Source organism: Acomys minous (assembly GCF_964271855.1).
Source record: "Acomys minous genome assembly, chromosome: 8".
NCBI lineage: Eukaryota > Metazoa > Chordata > Mammalia > Rodentia > Muridae > Acomys > Acomys minous.
The window spans coordinates 64,444,293-64,465,661 of NC_140489.1; the positions used below are offsets into that span (position 1 = coordinate 64,444,293).

The 21,369-nt window shown below is 40.3% G+C and overlaps 1 protein-coding gene and 1 long non-coding RNA gene across 5 annotated transcripts in view; one reads left to right on the plus strand and one right to left on the minus strand.

Annotated features, from left to right (window-relative positions):
* LOC311604200 overlaps positions 1-1,674 on the minus strand; it is a 49,102-nt gene extending 47,428 nt beyond the window's left edge. For both annotated transcript variants that reach the window (XR_014781395.1, XR_014781396.1), the window contains exon 1: positions 1,359-1,674. This is a non-coding gene — a long non-coding RNA (uncharacterized lncRNA). The remainder of the gene's footprint in view (positions 1-1,358) is intronic.
* PRKD1 (protein kinase D1) overlaps positions 1-21,369 on the plus strand; it is a 300,126-nt gene that overhangs the window by 259,566 nt on the left and 19,191 nt on the right. For all 3 annotated transcript variants that reach the window (XM_084793725.1, XM_084793726.1, XM_084793727.1), the window contains 3 exons: positions 18,008-18,169; positions 18,740-18,838; positions 19,665-19,932. In XM_084793725.1, the coding sequence (XP_084649851.1) occupies positions 18,008-18,169; positions 18,740-18,838; positions 19,665-19,932 (529 nt within the window). The remainder of the gene's footprint in view (positions 1-18,007; positions 18,170-18,739; positions 18,839-19,664; positions 19,933-21,369) is intronic.

A 21,369-nucleotide genomic window follows, 5' to 3' on the forward strand; every position in this document is an offset into this window, starting at 1 on the left:
GGTGAACTTCAAGAGTAATATTCAAGGAGTTTACATCATACAGATCTAAGCATGAACCTGGCAAAGGCATGGAGGAGAGAGAAGCGTAGCTGATAGGCCCAGAGCTTCTTAGCATTGTAAAAATGTATTTCTTTTATTTACATAGAAGTGCGCGCGCGCGCGCGCACACACACACACACACACACACACACACACACACACACACACACACAAATACTGAAATCCAGCCTATGCAGTCTGTATGATCTGCCTGATGCTACTTGGATGGTGTTTTCCGGGCTGACTAGTTGGCATTGGTGTGCTTTCTCTGGAGAAGATTATGCCTCCCACTACACCATTGCCTAGTGCCTGTAGTTCATTGCCTAGGGTCAAGATCTCATGTTTTCCCCAACCATGTTAGCCCAAATCATGACTTTCAAGTCTTTGTAGCCATTGTTATTGGCATTCAAATATTATATGACCTGCCTAAATTCCACTAGAAATACTGGCCCTAGTGGGAAATAAAAGTTCTATGCTCGAGCCAGGCGGTGGTGACACACGCCTTTGATCCCAGCACTTGGGAGGCAGAGGCAGGTGGATCTTTGTGAGTTCTAGGCCAGCCTGGTCTACAAAGCGAGTCCAGGTCAGCCAAGGATACAGAGAGAAACCCTGTCTCAAAAAACCAAGAAACTGGAGGGAGGGAGGGAGAGAGGAAAGGAGAGAGGGAGGGAGGGAGGGAGAGAGAGAGAGAGAGAGAGAGAGAGAGAGAGAGAGAGAGAGAGAGAGAGAGAGAGAGTTCTATGCTCTTACTTTCAAGATACAGGATGGGTGATGTTTGCCTTTGAGTCTATTGATAAAAGCTAGTCTCCCTATTCCCTCTAAATTATAATATTGAATCATTCATCTAAAAACACAGATAATCACAATCCTGTGACTGAACCCAGACAGTGGGTTAAAATACAGATTGTGTTGGTTTTGGAGGCAGATTGATGTTTTTAAAAGCTTCTTTAAAATTTTACTTACTTGTATGTGTTCATGTGTGCATGCATGTGTACACTCATCCATGTGTATGTGAGGGTACATGTGTAGGCCAGAAGTTGACATTGGGGTCTTCATTTTATCTACGTTTTTGAGATAGGTTCTATCAGTGAACCAGAAATCTTTCTGCCTTCACTTTCACAGTACATACATGACAGTTGTGCATCAACATTTTACGTGAGTACTGGGGCTCAAATTAATATCCTGTTTGTGACCAACTGTTCCATCTCCCCAGCTCAAAAAGAATACATATTTTTTCAATCTTATTTTTTAGGGGCTAAGGCAAGAGTTTTATTAAAAACAAAATCAAGAGAAAGCTGCAGAGAATTTTCTGTGTATACCTTGAAACTCTCACTCCCCTGTCAGTACTTCCGGCAGGTGTGGTGTTTGTTACGGTTGATCTTTCAGTGCATCTGGTCACCAGAAACATGGCCTGCTTTAGGTTCCCTTTGTGGCATGGCCTGCTTTAGGTTCCCTTCGTGACATGGCCTGCTTTAGGTTCCCTTTGTCTGCGACATCTATGGCATTGGCCATATAAAATTCTCTGTGCTCCTCATACTCATTGCTCACACTTTTCCATACTTTTGCCACAGTGAAGATTCTAGTGTGTCCATCTTTTTATGTTAACTAAAGTGTCCTGGAAGTAGAATCGCAATGCAGACCTCAGAGTATGTTCTTAAACTCAGATAAATGATAGATTGATAGTAGATAGATAGATAGATAGATAGATGATAGATAGATAGATAGATAGATAGATGATAGATAGATAGATGATACATAGATAGATAGGTGACACATACATACAGATAGGTAGATACATAGATTCTTTATATATATATATTTGTGGCTTGATAACTTATGTTTTAGGATGGAGAACTATTTCATAATATGGATATGCCACAAGTTATCCATTCATCCACTGAAAGGTATCTTGCCTCCTAGTTTGGGCTACTGTGAGTAAAACTGATTTAAAAATCAGTGCCATAGCTCATTTGATTTTTTGTGGGTAAATAATAAAGGCCATAGTTATACTGGGCTGTCTTCCATGGTGGCGTGGCCGGTTAGCAGTTTCACATCTGTGAACAAGAGCACATCAGCCTCACCACCTCATTAGAATCTGCTGTTCTTCATGTCTAGATGTCTGGGCTTTTAATGTCTGTACCAAAATGTGGTCTAATTTGAATTTCCTTGATGATATGTAATGTAGAGATATTTTAATATAGGGTTTCTCCTCTGTATATTTTAAATGGTTCATTTTTGATCTTATGATTCTTTTCGTTGTTAAGTTTTAGAAACTCTTTGGATATATTTAGGAACAGTTCCTTATAAAGTTTGATAAAATACATCTCTTACAAATATTTTCTCACAGTCCATGATTTTTTTTCTCATTTTCTTGATTTGCTTGAAAGATTCCTGATGATGGGTAGAGAACATGACATTTTATACTATCTTGTATGCTGAAAAATCAAGAAAGGGCAGAGCAACCTGAGAGATGAGAGGTTTTTGCCTACGTTTCTTCTCAGCACATTGGTTTCCATTTGCACTTTTCTGTCTCTTCTTTTGTAAGAAAAGGAGAGAACTTGTTGTATTTGCAACATTTCCATAGCAACTCTGAATTCTAAAGCTGAATGGAATCATTCCAGGCTCTGGGCTTGAGAATGACTGAGCAGTGTCTGGGCATGTTCAAGGTTATCTATGAATGAGAGCACTGACTAACCTTTCTCCTAAACAGATATTGATCTTGTTCCCCTCATGCATCCCTCACATTGATACTAAGGAATCCCACTCAGAATACAAGGAGTTACAGCAGATTCCACACAAGTCATGGGATTGTTAGTCATCAGATAACTCCCCAAAGGTCATGCTCTTTCTTGGTGCCAAGATAAAGCATGTCTATTTTCATTAGCACTTAATAGAGGTACTCCAGGCTGTGCAACTAGCTTGGCAGATAAACTACTGCCACCCAATAGTAAAGAACCAAGTTCATATGCCCAGAACCCATATAAATTTAGAAATAGTACCATGCATCTGTTATCTTTGCATGCCTAAGGTAAGATGTGAGGCCAAGACAGAAAAATCTATGGGAACTTATGGGCCAGATAACCCGATATATATACTTCCCCCACAGAAGTCACACACACACACACACACACACACACACACACACACACACACACCAAGAGACCCTTCATCAAAGAAGATGGGATGCATGCGCTGACATCTGAGTTGTACTCTAACCTCCATATAGTGTTCTCTCTCTCTCTCTCTCTCTCTCTCTCTCTCTCTCTCTCTCTCTCTCTCTCTGTCTCTCTCTCTCTCTCTCTCTCTCTCTCTCTCTCTCTCTCTCAACCACCCACCCCCAACACCCAAATACATACCATTTATACACATATAAAAAAGGAAAAATAGAAGGGTTCAATTCGTGTGTGTGTGTGTGTGTGTGTGTGTGTGTGTGTGTGTGTGTGTAAACAGGCAGGTGTGGAATTCTATGTACACTGTATATCTCAGTCTGGTCTCAAGGTCATGCAAGATTGCTTCTGCCTTCTGCATGATGGGATTGTAGCCAAGAGCTACCATGTCTCCATGCCTGGATCAAAATTTTGAGCTGCATTAAGGTCCAGAAAATCTAAACTAATTAGTACTGGAACAAAAATGTAACTACACATCAGTTGTGATAGCATCTTTTATAAGTAAATAGTTTTTTACCATGAATGTTCTGGGTGTATCTGTGGCTCCAGAATTCAATTTAGGCTTGCTTTTGGCCTCACCGATATGTATAAGCAACACTTATGCACGGAAAAGTATATCAGTTCTTTTATGTAGTCTTGCTTTTAAAGTACTGCTGTGAGGATATATTCTCTTGGCAATAGATGTTAGCCTTATTTTATTCTAAGATAATTTCAATGTGAGCTTCAAAGTTCTTTTACATTTGAAATGTTCTAAATATGCAAGCCCTTAAAAGGTCACAACTGAAATGGAAACTGTCTGAATCATACACTTTCCAGTAAGTTACAAAACGGGACCATATGCACATGCGGCAACTACAGCTTTCCACACTCAGTAGAGGAAGCTTTCACTGTCCAGCACATATATTGGCCTCCTGACCTCAGTGGAAGCACCAGCTTCATAGCCAAGGCTTGAAAACAGTGTGGTGCCAATACCAGAACATAACTATGACATTATGACACCATAGCTTCTTAAAAAGTGATAGAAAAAGCCTATCTTGTAAATAGCCACAGGCATCTTTCTGAGAAACCCAATGCAACACAGACATCATTTCCTGAATTTTCCAAGGAAAAGCAACCTCCCTTGCACTGCTATCATCCAGGTTTCCCTTATGTGTCAGAACAAGAATGAAAGAAAAGATGCCTTGAGATCATAAGGACAAAATGCTCATGCATTTTAATGAGGATTGCATAAGTTGAACAGGACTTTAATATCCCAGAATTTATCTTCGATGCTATAAGTGTAAGGAAACTACTCATTTCTTAATTTCGTATGTGATGATTCTTTTGTTTATTCAAGCGGTTAAGAACACTGTAAGCTCTTCCTGAGGTCCTGAGTTCAATTATCAGCAGCACAAACCTGCACTCTTCTGGCATGCAGGTGTGCATGCAGATAGAGCACTCACATACATAAAGTAAGTTTTTATTTTAAAAAAAAGAGTCAAGGAACTACTCTATTTTCCAAGAAAACTTACAAGCTTGTATTCTGTCACTAGCCTGGCCCAGTGTATGAGAAATGCCACTTAAGGTGGCCATACAAACAAAGAAAATATCAAAAAGATCTAGGTTTGCACAGATTACAATTTATTAAAGAACTTACTGTTATATGTGTGGTCCTGGTAGCAGAAAGACCAAGTAGATCCCCAAACTCCAGATAAGAAGGACAGTCTTATGTATTAGTTAGGACTTTATCCAAGACAGAATGCATCCTAAGGTAATAGCAAATAGCCGGGCATGTCTTTTGCCCCAAGACACATGCTGGCTGCAGAGCTTCCCGTGCCACCAACATGGAGGCAGCAGCTTGAGGCGTGGAATATGCTTATGGCAAGCTGTGCACCGTCTGAGTGCCTTCCAAAACCGACAGTGGCATGGCGTACCAGACCAGGAGCCCAGAATGCCATGCCACTGCCCATTTGTATGTTTGCATTAACTCTGTCAGTATAGTGTGCATCCGAGCAGCATGACTACAGATGACCTTCACAGTACAAAGTATGCTAGCCACATGAATACTGAGTAAACACTGCAGTTTCTCCCATAAGGTGAGTGTGCCCAATAGGACCTGCAACTGTCCATTTAACCAACTGTTCTTTTCTGCATCCATCCAGATACCTGAGAGGTATGTGGTGAATGAAAATGCCATCTAATTTTAGGTGCTTTCCAGAACTCTGACTTGAGCCCTTAAGGTACTTTTGAACATGCTCTTGCCAGAGAGGGAGGGAGGGAGGGAGGGAGGGAGGGAGAGAGAGAGAGAGAGAGAGAGAGAGAGAGAGAGAGAGAGAGAGAGAGAGAGAGAGAGAGAGACAGACAGACAGACAGACAGACAGACAGAGAGAGAGACAGAGACAGAGAGACAGAGACAGAGAGAGGGGCCATGTGCCATGCACGTGAATGCATTGCCATACTTATAGAGGAACCCCAAGCTACTGCTTCCTAAAACCTGAACATCCTTTGCTTTATGTTGATGCGGAAGGTTTGTTCTTCCTCTAACTGCATGCGAGGATACAACCAGATCTCCATATTTTAGACATTCATGGATACTGAGGGGCCTTCAGTCTCGGGTTAAAAATCTACATTTATGAGGTGTGTGGGATGTACAGGGCAATTAAGCCTGGTTCTCTGCTCATTGTTGTGGGTTCCTTCCTCTCAGAGGCTCGGCTGAGATTCTGGTCCCAGAATTTTCTTCCGCCTTCTGCAGGCTAGCTGAGGAAAGCTCTGTTCCAAGAACGGGGTGAGGAAAAGACCTACTAGGCAGAGAGGGAGCTTCCTGGTCAGATCCCCATAGTTGAGGGAGCGCAGGGTGGCTGCACAGTTAGTCAGGAGTCCAGTGTCCCTTCCAGCTGGGGGAAGGAGCCTTGGACTTGTAAAAAGGCCAGATAACCCAGCTCCAAGTGCGCTTGGTTAAATAAAGACAGTTGAGAGTTGAAGAGCTAGATTTTAATTCACTAAACTTAATGATAAAAGAAAGACAAAGACAGGGAGATATGGATGGAGAAATGGGGGTGGGAAGGGAGTGAGTACTTCTACCCCAGACTTCTGGGATTTTAAACCAAGGATGTCTGAGTTGCAGGAGCCACACCTGGGACCCCTCCCTGGGCTTGTCTCCAGGGCAGCTTTGATATGTGTTTCTTCAAAGAGCTTTTGACACCTTTTGGCCTAAAGTCTGAGGTTTGCTTTGAAAGTGTCCCTGAAAGGAACTAACCTTTTATACATTTGAGGGTCTTGTGGGCTGTTGCTAGCAGAGGGAAACACTGCCCGTTTCCAAGCAGGAAGCTTACCAGGAGGGAGCATCTCCTCCACCCTACAGACAAAGGCCCACACATTTTGTGAGCAGAAGGAAGACATCTGCAAATCTTCCTTCATGCCATACTAAGAATGGCCTCTAGTAATAAGTCACAGAGAATCTGTGACCAAAATGAAGCCGATGTCTATGCATAGACATCAGTAACTCAGCCAGGCTCAGAGCTATTCCCATGTAGTGGGATTGACAATATTAGTTACCTGCCTGTTCTGCAGTTCGAATTCTTTACATCCTGACCACAGCCCCCTCTCTCATCACCTCCCAATCCCATCCCCTCCTTCATCCTCTTTCCCTCCCTCCCTAGTCCTTAGAAAGGGCAGTCCAGCTCCCCTAACGTCTGACCTAAGCGTATCCTGTGTCCTCTGTTACTACATGTAACCTCTTCCTCTGTGGCCTGGGAAGGCCACCCTGCCAGGGAGTAAGGGAAGTGGTTATAAGTTATTATTGGTCTTATACAGAGAGAAAACCAGGTTGGACTCAGAGACATCTTCTTTTCCTTTATCTTTCTTTCATAAGTAAGGAGGTAGGAACTGAAAAAAAGAAAGGGGGATATAGAAATATAGAGGGAGGGTAGATAAAAAAAGTAGATTACTGAATCTACTTCTCAACTCAAGGCCTTAATTGTTACTCACAAATAAAGTTATTTTTACTTTATTGGTATTGAATTTTGTATATTAAGGCAAAAACTAGTCAAATTTTATCATAAGAATATATATCCTAGGCCTAACAGATAGATTTGATTCTATAGATATATAAGGTAAAATAGTTAAATAAGATCTTCAGAAGCCTCAGACACCTACAGAATATGGCTTTTAAAGATTTTTTTTATTATTCTAAAGATTCTTGACAACAAGACACTTTAATTCCTGGCAACACCCAACCTACCTCAAAGAAGATAATCAACATCAAAGAACCTTCTTACAGAGTTGGCTTCAAATGTGGCAAACAAGCCGCTGGGCAAAATGTCCTCATTTCTGCCACAGACAGAATTCTACTTAAAAATGGGCAAGCTTAGATGCAGGCAGAGTCCAAAGCTGAACTGTGCCGAGACAGGGTAAGCAAGTCCTCAGTAGTTCATGCCTTGCAAATATGCCTGTTGGAGATATTGGGCTAGAAAACAGAATATGATGCTCCAACGTTAGAGTGTGGGGTGACTGGTCAGGCAGTAAACTGTCTCAGTCATTGTTTCATTTTGGAAGCTGCTAACCTGCACTTCCGGTTCACTCAGGTATTTAAGTTTTATTCCTTCTCAAGTCTCTGTTCGGGTTGAAGACCAGATAGTTTAGTCTTACAATTAAGCTTAATTGGTTAGGGGATAAGATGTTTTTATATCAAGATACATGTTTTAAGTTAATAGAGATGAGATATGGTAGATATTGATTTTCATTCAAAAATTTAGACCCGACAAGACAGGAAAGATGCTTTCTTCAAGGTTGACAAATACAAATACCCAAATCACTATGATTGTAACAGTTATAACTCCGGATTTTCTCATGGTTCTTCCTGCTGTATGTAGTTTATTTTACTCATGTGTAATAAATTAAATGTGTATGTTAAAAAGGCAACATGGGCTGTAGAGATGGCTCAGTGGTTAAGAGTGCTGCCTGCTCTTCCAGAGGTCCTGAGTTCAATTCCCAGCAACCATATGGTGGCTCACAACCATCTATAATGTGATCTGATGCCTTCTTCTGCATATAAAGCACTCATAGGCAATAAATAAAATAAACATATCTTTTTAAAAAAGGAAACATAATAAAAAATTTAAAAAATTTTTAAAACTCTACTTTTATTCTACTATGGCATATAAGAATATAATCTCCACTGGTTATCACAGTATAGTGGATATAATGCAACAGAGTAATATGTCCTCAGCCAATTCCTGCACTGGCTATCATTTTCTTTCTCAAGTTAAAGAAAAGTGGTCTGATACAGAATACAAAGGAATGTGGGAAATGTGAAAATTAACTAAAGTAAAGAGCAGGCTACTCATATACAATAGAGCGCGTAGTAATTTTTAGTACCTGGATAATGTATTAGACACTACAGTGTAAATAGACATCACTTTGTTGTGCTTAGCATGTGATTTCTTAGGGAGATAAACAAACATCTGTTTGCCACAGATAGGGCATTAGCCATAGAATTCACTCAAGTCTAGCTTAGTGAACCAATGAGTTTCATTAGGTTTATTCTAGAGAGCATGTGGACTATTCCACTATAAAATGGTTTTCATTTTTCAACAACTATCAACTATTTATACACCCTTGGGAAAGGGTGGACCCTGTGAGCCCTCCCTTAAGCAACCCTTAGCTGCCTATAGCCATAGGGAGAGAGAGATCCTTTTGGCCTCTCCTCACCTGCACACCGCCATTAGAGAGTTACCTGTGCCAAGATTGCGCCAGTCTCCTGGTAACGACGCTGCTGGCAGGCCTAGGGAGCAACCTTCATGTCCTGCCTAAGGACAGCATTTCACAGCATACGATACTTTACTCCACTCTTTCCAGCAGCCACCCTCGAAGTCTCCTTTGCCCCTTCTATCAGCTAATGTACCCCCAATAGGGGACAGAGAGGCACAGTTGGCAGCTGGCAAAATCTCAGCCTGCTTTTATTGTTTTATGTCTCTCAAGCCGTAGCATAGAAGACTGGCAGGTGTCCTAATGATTGTCTAACAGCCCTCCAGAACTAGGAAGGGTTTTAAGGCCTCATTTTTTTGTGCCACCCTGTACTCTCTTTACTACCCAAAACTTGAATTTAAATTCCCCTACCAAGGTCTGGTAATGCCTTTCCTAGAGAGCATGCTCAAGGAGAAGGACATTGGTGTCAAGTACCTGGTCACGATTTGTTGATTATTGAGAAAGAGGAAGCAATGAGAGCCACGTAAACAAAAGTCCGTAGCTTCGCCCAGGTCCATTATCTGTGACAGTTGGGCTAAAGAAGAAGAATGAAGGGCTGTGCCACTCACAACAGGTCCTCTTTTACTCAGCGCATAAAAAATAAACACCAGGGTATAAATGACTTCTTGCATGCCCCATTCAAGCTAAATACTCTGTACTTCCTCAACACTTTTCTACGGAGGCATCTGCCATTCCAAATCCTCTGTCTTGGGCTTGGTTCTTCTTCTACCTAAGATGATCCAGTATGGGAAGGAATGGTTCTCTTATCCCTGGGCATTATGGAGGTGCTGCCTAAAGCTGGGGTGATGCTACTCATCTTCTTGGCTTCAGTTCAGTTCCAGCCTCACTATCCAGGCACCTACAGTCTCTAGAAAGTTTACAAGCATCTACACTATTTATCAATTATGAGTGACGTCCTGAAGAGTTGCGGGGCTCCCCCTTCTGCATCTGCATATTCATCAGAACAAGAACAAGTTCCTTAGTTGGAGAGGTGTGTGCTCTACCACTTCAGGCTGTTCCTTACTCTCCTCTTCTCAACAATTAATTGCCTTCCTCTCATTCTGATCTCATAATAATAGGGCAAAGCTGTTTCTTTGAACACGTCCCAAGCCCCAGAACAGAAGCAGTTTGGGTTTCAGTTTTGCATGTTCTCAGGTTAGAGACTCAGAAGGCTAGAGGGATGCAGATGTCTTTCTAGTTTATCATCCTTCCATTCACTCAGCTAGTCCTCAGGGCCACCTAAATGCATATAGCATTGATGAGCTATTAGTGTTTCTAGTATGGGACAAGCGGCACCCAGAAATAGGCTTTTCCAAATCCAGCCATTTTTTTTTCCTCATGTTCACACAGGTTGCAACACTTCATAAAGGGCCATCCCTCCTGATACAGAGTTAGGTGCCCAGTCTTGGATTTCCCACTGTGTATTTTCCTTTTACCTCCACTCCTGATTGGGCTTACCAGTTCTTCCATATATTCCTGGTGCTTTATGTGAAGCTGAAAACAAGATTCAGACCAGTCGAGGCAGGCATACAAAGCATATGATGGGTAGTGGGCTTATGGGGAGAAATGTAGCTCTGGCTGGCAACATCAAATAGATCCCTGTACTTCCAATCAGAAGTAGGGTCACCTACAGTGACTGGGACAAAGCAGCATATACCTGTCTTCTGAAGGTAATGTCAAAAGACACATCATCAGTGATGGGATCCAGTTTAAAAATTCCATGTAATTCTTTAAATTTTTTTTTTGCTTATCTATAGTATTCTGAGAAATTAGTAAGAAAACTGAGTACTCTAGGGATTCAAATTAGTTATAAGTCAATATGGCTACCATCATGTCAAGCTTGGTACATACAACAGATGGTTTAAAAAAAAATAATGTTTCTTCAATATGATGATCTAACAAAACAAAAAGGGTGGTGGAAAGTAGATGTACCATGATTGGCAATATATTAATAATGGCTGCAATAAGATGATGTATGGAGTTCTTTATAATGCTCACTCTAGTTTTCAATGTTTGACTGAGTTCATTTACAAATAAATAAGCAGTAAGTGATATTTATTGCAGATGTATATACACTCTTTTCATCTGTTTTTCAGAGGGAAAGGCCAAAGATCTCATATTTCTGAGGAAGTAATGAGGAATGTGGTAGACTAACCTAATAATGGAAGTTTTATATGATGTGTGTATGTTTTCCGTAAGCCCAAAAATGATCAATATGTTATTTTGGTGACAAGAGGGACTATAGGTACAAATAAACTTAAAGACTGATGTTTTGAAGGAGATGTCTCTTCATGGACTCTGTCGTTTGAATACTTGCTCCCCATTTAGTAGTACTTTGGGGGAGTGAGTTAAGGGATGTTGTTGAAGGACTCTTTCTAGAATAAGCACTCCAACACAATGAGTGTGGAAGAGAGGAAATGTCAGCGGTAGATAGAAGCCAGCATAGCTTTTGAAAGGCTTCAGTCCTGGGTCCAGTTGGTACTTTCATTTTATACTCAATAAACACAAACTGAGGCAGTCAAGCAAGCAAGATTTTATAGAAGCATCAGTGGAAGTCAGTGGGTTGTTAATGGCAATGACGTATTGATTTAGCTATTTCTCCAGGTCATTCTGCTGCAGGTAGCAAGTGGATTCATGCTTGGCTAATGGGTAGTATAAGCAGTGCTTTAAGTAAACCGCTAATAAATCAATAAATCAGTATCAAATAATTGGCCTTTTCTACCTTCCTCTACTTCAGTGTGGCATTGCTAGAGGTTGAAATATTTCACTGGGGGTGGGCTTTGAGAGTTTAAATACTCTTGCCATTTATAGCTTTCTCTCTCTGCGTGGGCTTACTGTTGGATATACAGGGTCTCATTTGCTCCTGCCTCCAGGTCTGCCTGCTGGGAGACCCCTTGCTATGATGGTGATGGACTCTTAACCCTCTGAAATTGTAAGCCCCAAGTAAACCCTTCTATATCTTGGTCATGGTAATCAATCACAGCAGTAGAAAAGTAACTTAAGACAGACTTTGTATCACAAAGTGGATCAGAGTATTGCTGTCACAGGCCTGCTCATGTTGGTTTTGGGAGGAATGTGGAAGAATTTAAAAATACAGACTAGAAAAGGAATTGAACACTGTAAGTGGAGCTTAAAGAGCCACTCTAGTAGGAGATTAGAAAAAAGCAGCTCTGAGAGTTATGCAGTAAAGGCCTGGCTCAAGAGGTTTCAGGATGGAATAATATTAACAGCTGGGCTAGAGACCTTTCTTGTGAGCTTTCGGAAAAGAATAGGCTGCTTTCTGACATGATTCTAAGAACGTGCCCTTGGCTAAATTTAAAAGTAATGGACTAGCTGGGTGCTATTGCATATGCCTGTAATACCAGCTCAGGAGGCAGGGAGGCAGGTGTATCACTGTGAGTTTGAGGCCAGCCTGGTCTACAGATAAGTCCAGGACAGCCAAGGCTACACAGAGAAACCCTGCTTTGTAAAAACCAAATTTATTTTTTAAAAAGTAATGGACTACTTAATTTTGGTAGAGAAGATTTAGGAAGAGCCTACTATTGACTGACTTTGCTGTCATTAAGGGGTCTACAATGAAAAAGAGAAAACGGGCAGAACGAAATGCTAAGTGTACAGTTTGAAGAGAATCCGAGCCCCAGGAAATGTGGTATTGGAGCCAAGGCTTGTGGTGAAAGATTGAGGTCTGGTGTGAGTTGGAATAAAGGTAGCATTGTCCTCAGGGCAAGAAAAGGCCCAAGGAACTTTCTGTTGTTCCTAGAAAGGAAGAACAAAGGAAAGCTCCTCAAATGTGACCCAGTGGTTCCAGGGTGGATCTCAAGCTAGTACCCAGAGCTGGTAGTTCCACCCATGTCCCTATGAGCTGCATTTACACTCATGAAGGATGCACTAGTATAGGGGTTGTGGAGTCTTCCTCCACAGTTTCAGAGAACCACTGAGGCCAGGCAGGAGTATGAAGGACCCGAGAGGTCATTGTGTGAAGCTGTGACAGTGAAACTTGAGTTGTACTAGAGACCCCAAGATGTGGGAGGAGCCAGAGCCATGAGACACAAGAGGTTAGGCTATGAGGGGCACAAAGCAAGAGTCTTACTCACGCACAACAGGAGGCAGCAAGTGATAAGAGCAGAAATTTAAGTACGAGGGGATCACCTCCAAAGGCCAGAAATGGTATTCCAGGCCTGAGGCTGCACTTGTATCCGTGCCTGTTCTGAGTTAAAACCCAACAAATAGAAGGGAGTTGAAACTGGCTTCCACAGGGAGCGAGTACCACAGTTGTTACTATACAAATAGCCTGTTTCTTTTCTTTTATCTTTCATCTTTGGTGAACTTGTGAATCATGTAAAAAAGAATAACCATGATAGGAGGGAGTCTCATAGAATAAACTTTCTGTCAGCTGGTTCTGCCCTTTAGTCTCTTTCTGGTCATTTTTCTAGTACTTTTTAGACTGCCGTGAAGTGACAACTACTCATGGCAAAAAGACAAAGAACAAGTGCACATCATGCAGATGAGTGGAAAGCCATGGGTTTGTTCCTAAGAAAGATGATGTAATCATTCAAATAGGTGTCAAAGCTGCTATGTTTTGAGGGCTGACACCTAGAAAGTGAATGATCACATCTTTGTCATATCCTTGTTATTAGAAAAATAAATTGGAACACATATTGTTAATAACATTTCTGATATTTGACTCCATATAATTTGTATTTGTTATTTTAAAAAATCATTAGCTATGATCATAGTATTTCACAATGTAAGGTTGCTTACAAACAATTCAATGAACTTACAATGAAAATACATACACTGTTTTCTACAGAGAAATAATCATTTTATATAATTTGATGCCAATATATCATCACCAAATATTAAAGATATATTAGAATATATAGAATAAAATAATTTTCATCATAAGGAATATTATTCAATAACAAAAACATAGGAAATATGGGGTTCATTTTTCAATAACACTTAATGAACTTATGCTGAGCACATAATGTGTCCCAGAGGTCAGACAGAGAATTCAGTTAATTAATTATGGACACTAAGGAGATTGCTCTCTTGTTGGTAGAGAAATCAGGTGAAAAGCAATGTAATATGGATGTTATGAAAGAAAAGTGTTCCAAAGTTTCAGAAAATGGAGAGGAATCCAATTTACACAGGAGTCGATGAGAGCATTCCAACAACTGAATTTGTACCTCACCCCTTGCCTCATTTGGGTTAATAGAATAAAAGGTGTATAAGCAGAAGAAAGAGGATGTGTGGCTTCATAAGAAAGAGGTGTCCTTGTACAACCAACGGAGCATAGCTTTGAGGAGGAACAGCAAACAATAGAGGAGTGTTTGAGCTGGAGGGTGGAGGCAGACAGGTTCCTGGGTTTTCTATGCCTCGCTGAAGGGAAGTACCTGTTCCTGAAGCTAGTGTGAGTGGCTTGAACACCAGGGTAACTCGGGAAGATCATAGCACCCTTCTTTTAGTGATTACTTAAAGGAAAACAATCCCAAGACAAGAGCCCCTGGGAGGCGGCAGCGCTTGATTAAGGGAGGATATAAGAGTAAATTGAGGTGTAAGGAGGAGGGCAAAGGCACGGGGTCCACTTGGGAGAGGCAGGCCCTCCTGTTGTAGAGTTGAGTATATTGTTCCGAGGGAGGAACACATCTTTTTTTCACATGACCCTCAGCTCTCGGGCCTGAGGAATTCATTGTACACCAAAAGAAGAACAAAAGAAGACAAATTTGGGTAGAGAGACACTGGTTTGTTTCTGGACAATCTTTGTTAAATGTACGTACCAAGAGATAGGTGGGTATAAGTTTCTGGAAGTCAAGAGCTTTCAATCATGGTGGATACTATTTTTTAACAAGTATTTCCTATTTTCTCCACAAGGTGACTTTTTCCATATCTATCAAGGCATTATAAGCTATTTCCCTTCCATAAAGCATTAGGTGATTATGACTTCTAGGACCACTAACTAGAGCAGAAATTCTAAGAGACTGTAATTAGAAAATGGATAGAATGCTGTGCTTTTCTGAATACTGAGAAGGGGCGGGATCATGGGCAGCCCCATCCCTGTAACAATGCTATCACACTCTCCTGTGCACTGCTGTGCAGTGGGTTGTCCCTCCTTCATTTCTTCCTGCTGTTTTGAATTCTGATTCTGAATTCATTGTGTCTTAGTCCTTCCTGTTGCAGTTCGAGCTGTATCATACAGTCTTCTGGTGAGACAGTCGCCAGAGCCCTCATATAGAAGCTGCTTTGCTCCTAAAATATTAGATGCCATGTTGAATCTAACTTCTTTTACTCTTTCCTTTCTTGCCCCTTATGTATTTGAGTTTAACAGTATAAAAGAAAAAGAGGTGAAAATATGGCAGTGATAGCTTATCACAATTTAATATCAGGAATTAATTCTCCACTCCACTCCAGTTATAAAATAAAACGACTCCATTAGCATTAAGCATTAGACTAAGTGTTGATGTAGCACTATGCAGACAAATGCATACATAAGAGCACACATATTGAAACTAAAAATGCATTAATTCATTTCAATTGACTAAGTTCAATTAATAAAATACCTTACTTCTAGGAACTAGTTTCCTTTCATTGCTTACATATCTTTCCAGGAGCCTTGGGTCAAGGAGATTTTTGTCTTGATCTCTGAATAATATTTCCTCCAAGCTTTTTAAATTACTTACATTCACTCCATGGATGTGTCGTCAGTCTGCAATGTGTGAAAGTTCGCCATTTTTCCTGTGCTTGACCAAATGTTTCATTTCCTGAAAATTAAGTTACTGAAATCCAACAAACAGATGGTCACAGTCCTGCAGAATCTTGCTCTGCTGTGAAATATATGTTCTGAATTTCTGCTGTAAACTTCAGCAGTTAGCAAGGATTCTTCTTGTAGGCTAGTGTACGATGGTTGCTGTTGCAGTGGTCAGTCATTTTTCAAAGTCAATTACCTAGTACATCAGGAAGATGCTCCAGAGTGATTCATTTTTTTATATTTAAAAATATGCTGATCACATCACAGGGAATTCATTGAAATGTATCTATTTATTAATTACCATGTGTTACATAATTAACAATTATATTTGTGCCATTGATTAAGATAGGACTTATTTCTTCTATTTGTAGTTTTTAAATATCATATTCTCCAGGCTAAAGAAGTATTTCAAAGAGTATAATATAGGAGTTTGGATAAATAAGACAATCTTACTCCTAATCTGTAAAAAAATAACTTGATGTGGTAACTCACACCTATGATCCTAGCACTGAGGAGATTGTGGTAGGAGGGTTGCAGTGAATGCAAAGCCAGTTGGACCTACATACTCTGCCCTAAGCCAGGCTAGGACATAGTGTAAGACCCTGACCTCAAACAAAATTATTACTAGTTGTTTAGAAGAAAGTCTTTACTTTGGGATGGGATTTTCAGCTCTCACTCAGTGTATTCTATGAGAAACTTATAAAGCAGTAGGCTGTTGTAAGAAGAAAGCCAAGAGTGGTGAAAATATGAGTTGACATTTCTAAAACGTCTTTTCCGGTTGGGTATGTATGGCCTTTACTTGGATACTGTCTTGGATATGCTGCTGCTTTTGAAGTCTGTACCTTTATCTATATATAATGTCCTTTGTGGGGGAAATAGTGAAAGTCCTTTAGTCATTTTTGTAAAGAAGTTGTGCACATTTGTAGAGTACTTCTGAGTTTGCAATGAACATTCCACAAAATAAATGGCAGGAAAATCTTAGTAATCTGTTCCATACTTTCAGCATAACACGATTTGGGAATGTTTCCAGTTTATGTAATACATACTAAGCCCCACCCTGTGCACAGGTTTGTTAAAATAGGGAAAAGGAGAAAAGACTCTATCGATGGAGGGCTTCTTAAGCCACCAAGAACTCTTGTAGTTTTAGAAGCATGGGGAGACATTTGAGGATGGACACATATATTCGAATCATTTAGGTAGCAGAGTGAGTTGTTGTTGGTTCCCCCCCCCCCAATTTTTTTCATTGTATTTGTTCCTCACTGAGACAGGAGGCTTTGGAATTTACGGAACCCAGGCTTCCCAGAGGTGCACGGTTAGATGAAATAGAAAACTCTTATGCTCTGATAGGATGGTGCAGTGAGCAGCTTTCCTCCTGGAAAATCAGAACTTTGGCAGAACCATCCTGTGACCCTGGCTTCTCCTGGGGCCTTTTATTCCTGTGGTGGGGTGCAATTGTTAATTTTTGTTCATGATGGTTTATGTTGAAGTTGTTATTTTTTACCATTGAAATACAGGTAAAACATACTTTTTGTGTGTGTGTGTGCTGTTAGGATTAAAAACAAAATCCAAATTGAGTAAAGTCCTTTGTTGACCCAGAACAACACTGAAATTTAAACATCAAAGATGGGAATAATATAATGATCAGAGAAATTATATGTGAGTTAGCATATTATATCAAGCATGATATAGCCTTCCATGGGTAGCTATTACTCTGTGGTATAAATATTTATGGAATAGTTAAGAACCATGAAGAACCCCTGCATAGTGTGGCATCCTGACCAACCAGAGGCTCAGCAATAATATTTCACCTTGTTTACAGTGATCTTCACTCTGTGTGACAGCTTCTGCCTCCTACAGCAGCCTGTAAAGCAGAAAAACTCTGTCATATTCTGGCTGAGATGCTCCTTCAGTCAGTCATGTGTACTCCATGTGTGAATTAATCTCTTTTGCCTTAACTATAAATTGTGTGGAGATGCCCTAGCATGCGTTTTAAGACAACATGCTTAATATTGGAGATGATCCTAAGAAATTATACATATCTCAATATGGTATTCTAATTAAAACCTAATTAGCAAGTCACTGTGCTAGAACTTAAGTATTTTTTTCAGTATAGAAATAACTTCACTATGCATAGAAAATAAAGATATATTTTTTGGAAACATTAGAATTTCAAAAATACAAGGCAGCACATGTGGAATCTGGAGGTGCGAAGAATCTTAAGTGTGGCTTTCTCCAAGCTTTAAGCTTCTACAGTTTCATGTAATCAGCGAGCTTGCCAAACAGTATCAAAAAACTCATTTTCTTCAAGTGCTTTATTTATCTTTAATAGAACCTTCATCACCCTGGTGTTGTAAATTTGGAGTGTATGTTTGAGACGCCTGAAAGAGTGTTTGTTGTTATGGAAAAACTCCATGGAGACATGCTGGAGATGATCTTGTCAAGTGAAAAGGGCAGGTTGCCAGAACACATAACGAAGTTTTTAATTACTCAGGTAAGAAATCAATTAGAGACAGAAAAAAATAGTATTCAATATCAGATGTTAGCACTGTTTAACTACAGCTCTCTAGCCTTGTTGTTTGGTCTCTGTTTCCGATCTAAACTGCACTAGGAAAGGTTGCAAGGGCATAGTGTATCTTCCTACTTGTATCTATGCCATTCAGAGTCCAGCATACAAAATTAGTAGCAAATAAGCTGACTCGAGCATTAAAGCTACGCTTGAAATTTGAATGGTACCATGGCTTAGACATGGTTCAATGCAGATACATAAGACAGTGTTTCTGTGCTGTGTGGTGGGTTCTTTTGTCTACACTTGTGTTTGTAGACAGTGAAAGGGTATGCTACTTCTCCCATGGTCTTTTCCTTATCAACCTGCTATGTTAACTGTAGACTATTTGGGTGTCTTGAACATAAAGAACCTTGCCTGGTCATTATGGGCTTTTTCTTGGCCTTTCAACTTTATGTTGCGGTTCATTTCAGCAATATCTTGAAATTAGTTACGTATCTGGAAATGAATTAGTTATGTAATGAAATGAAGTTATTTTGATGATTTTCTTCTGTATAGATACTAGTGGCTTTGCGGCATCTTCATTTTAAAAACATCGTGCACTGTGACCTCAAGCCAGAAAATGTGTTGCTGGCATCAGCTGATCCTTTCCCTCAGGCAAGTACAAATCTACACTCATCAGAAAGGCAGCTTGACAGCCTCGCTGGCTCCAGGTAGCCTCCCCACACCTCCTTTTCTTGCCCTATAAGCCCTGAATTTGTTCGAAGCCTTCCCTGACCATTTTCACTCCCGTGCTGCCTTATGCTCCTGGGTGGTGTCATTCCCTGCTCATGACACGGCTCTGATGGGACTCACATGGTCCTCCCCAGTCAGGTGTTGGCCTTCTTCAGATTGGGTGGACTCAGCCCTATGGTGGAACTATGGCCTGGTGCCTGAGCATCCTAGGGATGTTGCCTGCTTTCCGCGGCTGAGGACACAGGCCAGCTTCCCTTTCCTACACACAGGTGTAGGAAACAACTTGGCCTATTTCTAGAGACCCTACATCTACAGTACTCGGACAGGGTGGGTGTCTGCCTTTGCTGTGCTGACACCTTCAGGTCCCACCTGCTGGGCAGAGCAGAACTAATTTTGTGGCTTCCATGAGTTATTTTTTTTAAGCCCCTGGAATAGGGCCATTGTTACCAGTTTGCATGTTTTCCTACCTACTGACAGATATGCCCAACTGATCACACTTATTTTCATATTTATCTTTTGATATTTGTGATAGGAAAGTGAAGGTTTACAAGGTATTTTCATGAATGAAAAACCAGTTTTGTCTTCTGACATGAACCACCTTCTTCAAAGAACAGAAGGCAGAAAGTAGCATTTCCTCTACCAGGAGCAATTATCGTTTGCATAAAGTATCCCTTAGTACCTCTGGCAGAGCTGAGCTAGTGCAAACTCAGACCCACTGTGTCAGCAGCACATGTCTCACTGTCAACAGGTGAAACTCTGCGATTTTGGTTTTGCCCGGATTATTGGAGAGAAGTCTTTCCGAAGGTCAGTGGTGGGTACCCCAGCCTACCTGGCACCTGAGGTTCTGAGGAACAAGGGCTATAATCGCTCCCTGGACATGTGGTCTGTTGGGGTCATCCTCTACGTGAGCCTCAGTGGCACCTTCCCTTTTAATGAAGACGAGGACATCCACGATCAGATCCAGAATGCAGCCTTCATGTACCCACCAAATCCGTGGAAGGAGATTTCTCATGAAGGTAACTCCGTTCCCTCAAGAGTGGCATTAACATCAGTCTTTAGTGCTGTGCTTTTAATTGAATTTTAATTACTAACATGAAAAATGTCCATTGAACTCACTGGAGTGGAAGCAAAGATTGTTTTAAGTGCATGGACAAGTAACACAAATCCAAATCTAAAATGTCATTTGATGAAACATGTGTTTGACAGTAAAGAAATGGGGAAGTTTATCCTAAAAGGTGGGTGACACAGCCAAGGAGACTTGTTCATAATGGGCATCCTTGCATTGACACGACAGCGGTCAGCCCTTACCGGGGTTTCCAATTATCCTTTTTTAAAGTCTCACCTACACAAGTTTATGACATTGGCATCTTCATTATCATGCCATATCCATTAATATTTAAGCACTCTCCCCCTTGCTTTACTTTGTGCGGCAGAAGAGAATGAATATTTCCTTTGGTCACTTTCTAGGAATGTTGAGCTTTGCATTTGTTCAGTTGAGAACATACTTATATGTGATGAATCCTTTCAGATAGGATGCCTTGGCAGTCTTGTATTATTTAAACTAATAGTCTTGTTAGTCAATACTTCTCTTAGTAAATTAGACACATTTTAAATGGAGGGGGGACATGGGAAATGATTAGTTCAGTGTTTTAAAAGTAGTTCTTTGGTGAATATATTTTGTAGTTCACTTACTTCTTATAAAAGTCCTGTAAGATAGATTTTGTTTTTATTTTAATTTTTGAAGTGGAAGACATAAATCATATTTTTGTTTTTTAATATTTTTTATTTTTCACATATACATTTATATTATTGCACATATATATATATATATATATATATATATATATATATATATATATATATATATACTAAATTACCTAGAGCAAGAAGAACAATGACACAATCAGGAATTATATAAATGTTATATTCTTAGTGTTTTTCCTATTTGTATTTGGCAGCCTTGAAGAAAATATCTTTCCTATGTTGGTGCATCTAAAATTCTGAATATAAATCAATATCTATCATATCTCATCATTATCAACTTAAAACATCTATCTAGACTTAAGAACATTTTAACCTCTAAACAACTAAACTTAATTGTAAAACTATCTGGTCTTCAACCCCATCAGAGACTTGAGAAGGAATAAAATTGATTACCTGAGTATGCCGGGAGTGCAGGTTAGTAGCTTTCCAAATGAGAAGATGACAGAGACAGTTTTCTACCTGAGTAGTCACCCAAAACTTTCTATAATGTTGGAGCATTATATATCTTGTGGCCCAATATATCTTGGCCGTTAACTCTGCCTGCATCCAAGCTTGCCCTTGTATAGGCAGAATTCTGTCTATTGTCGAAACAAAGACATTTTGCCCAGTGACTTGTTTGCCACATTAGAAGCCATCACCATAAGGAGGTTCAGACCTGTATTATGAAAACTAAAGATAAAGAAGTGATT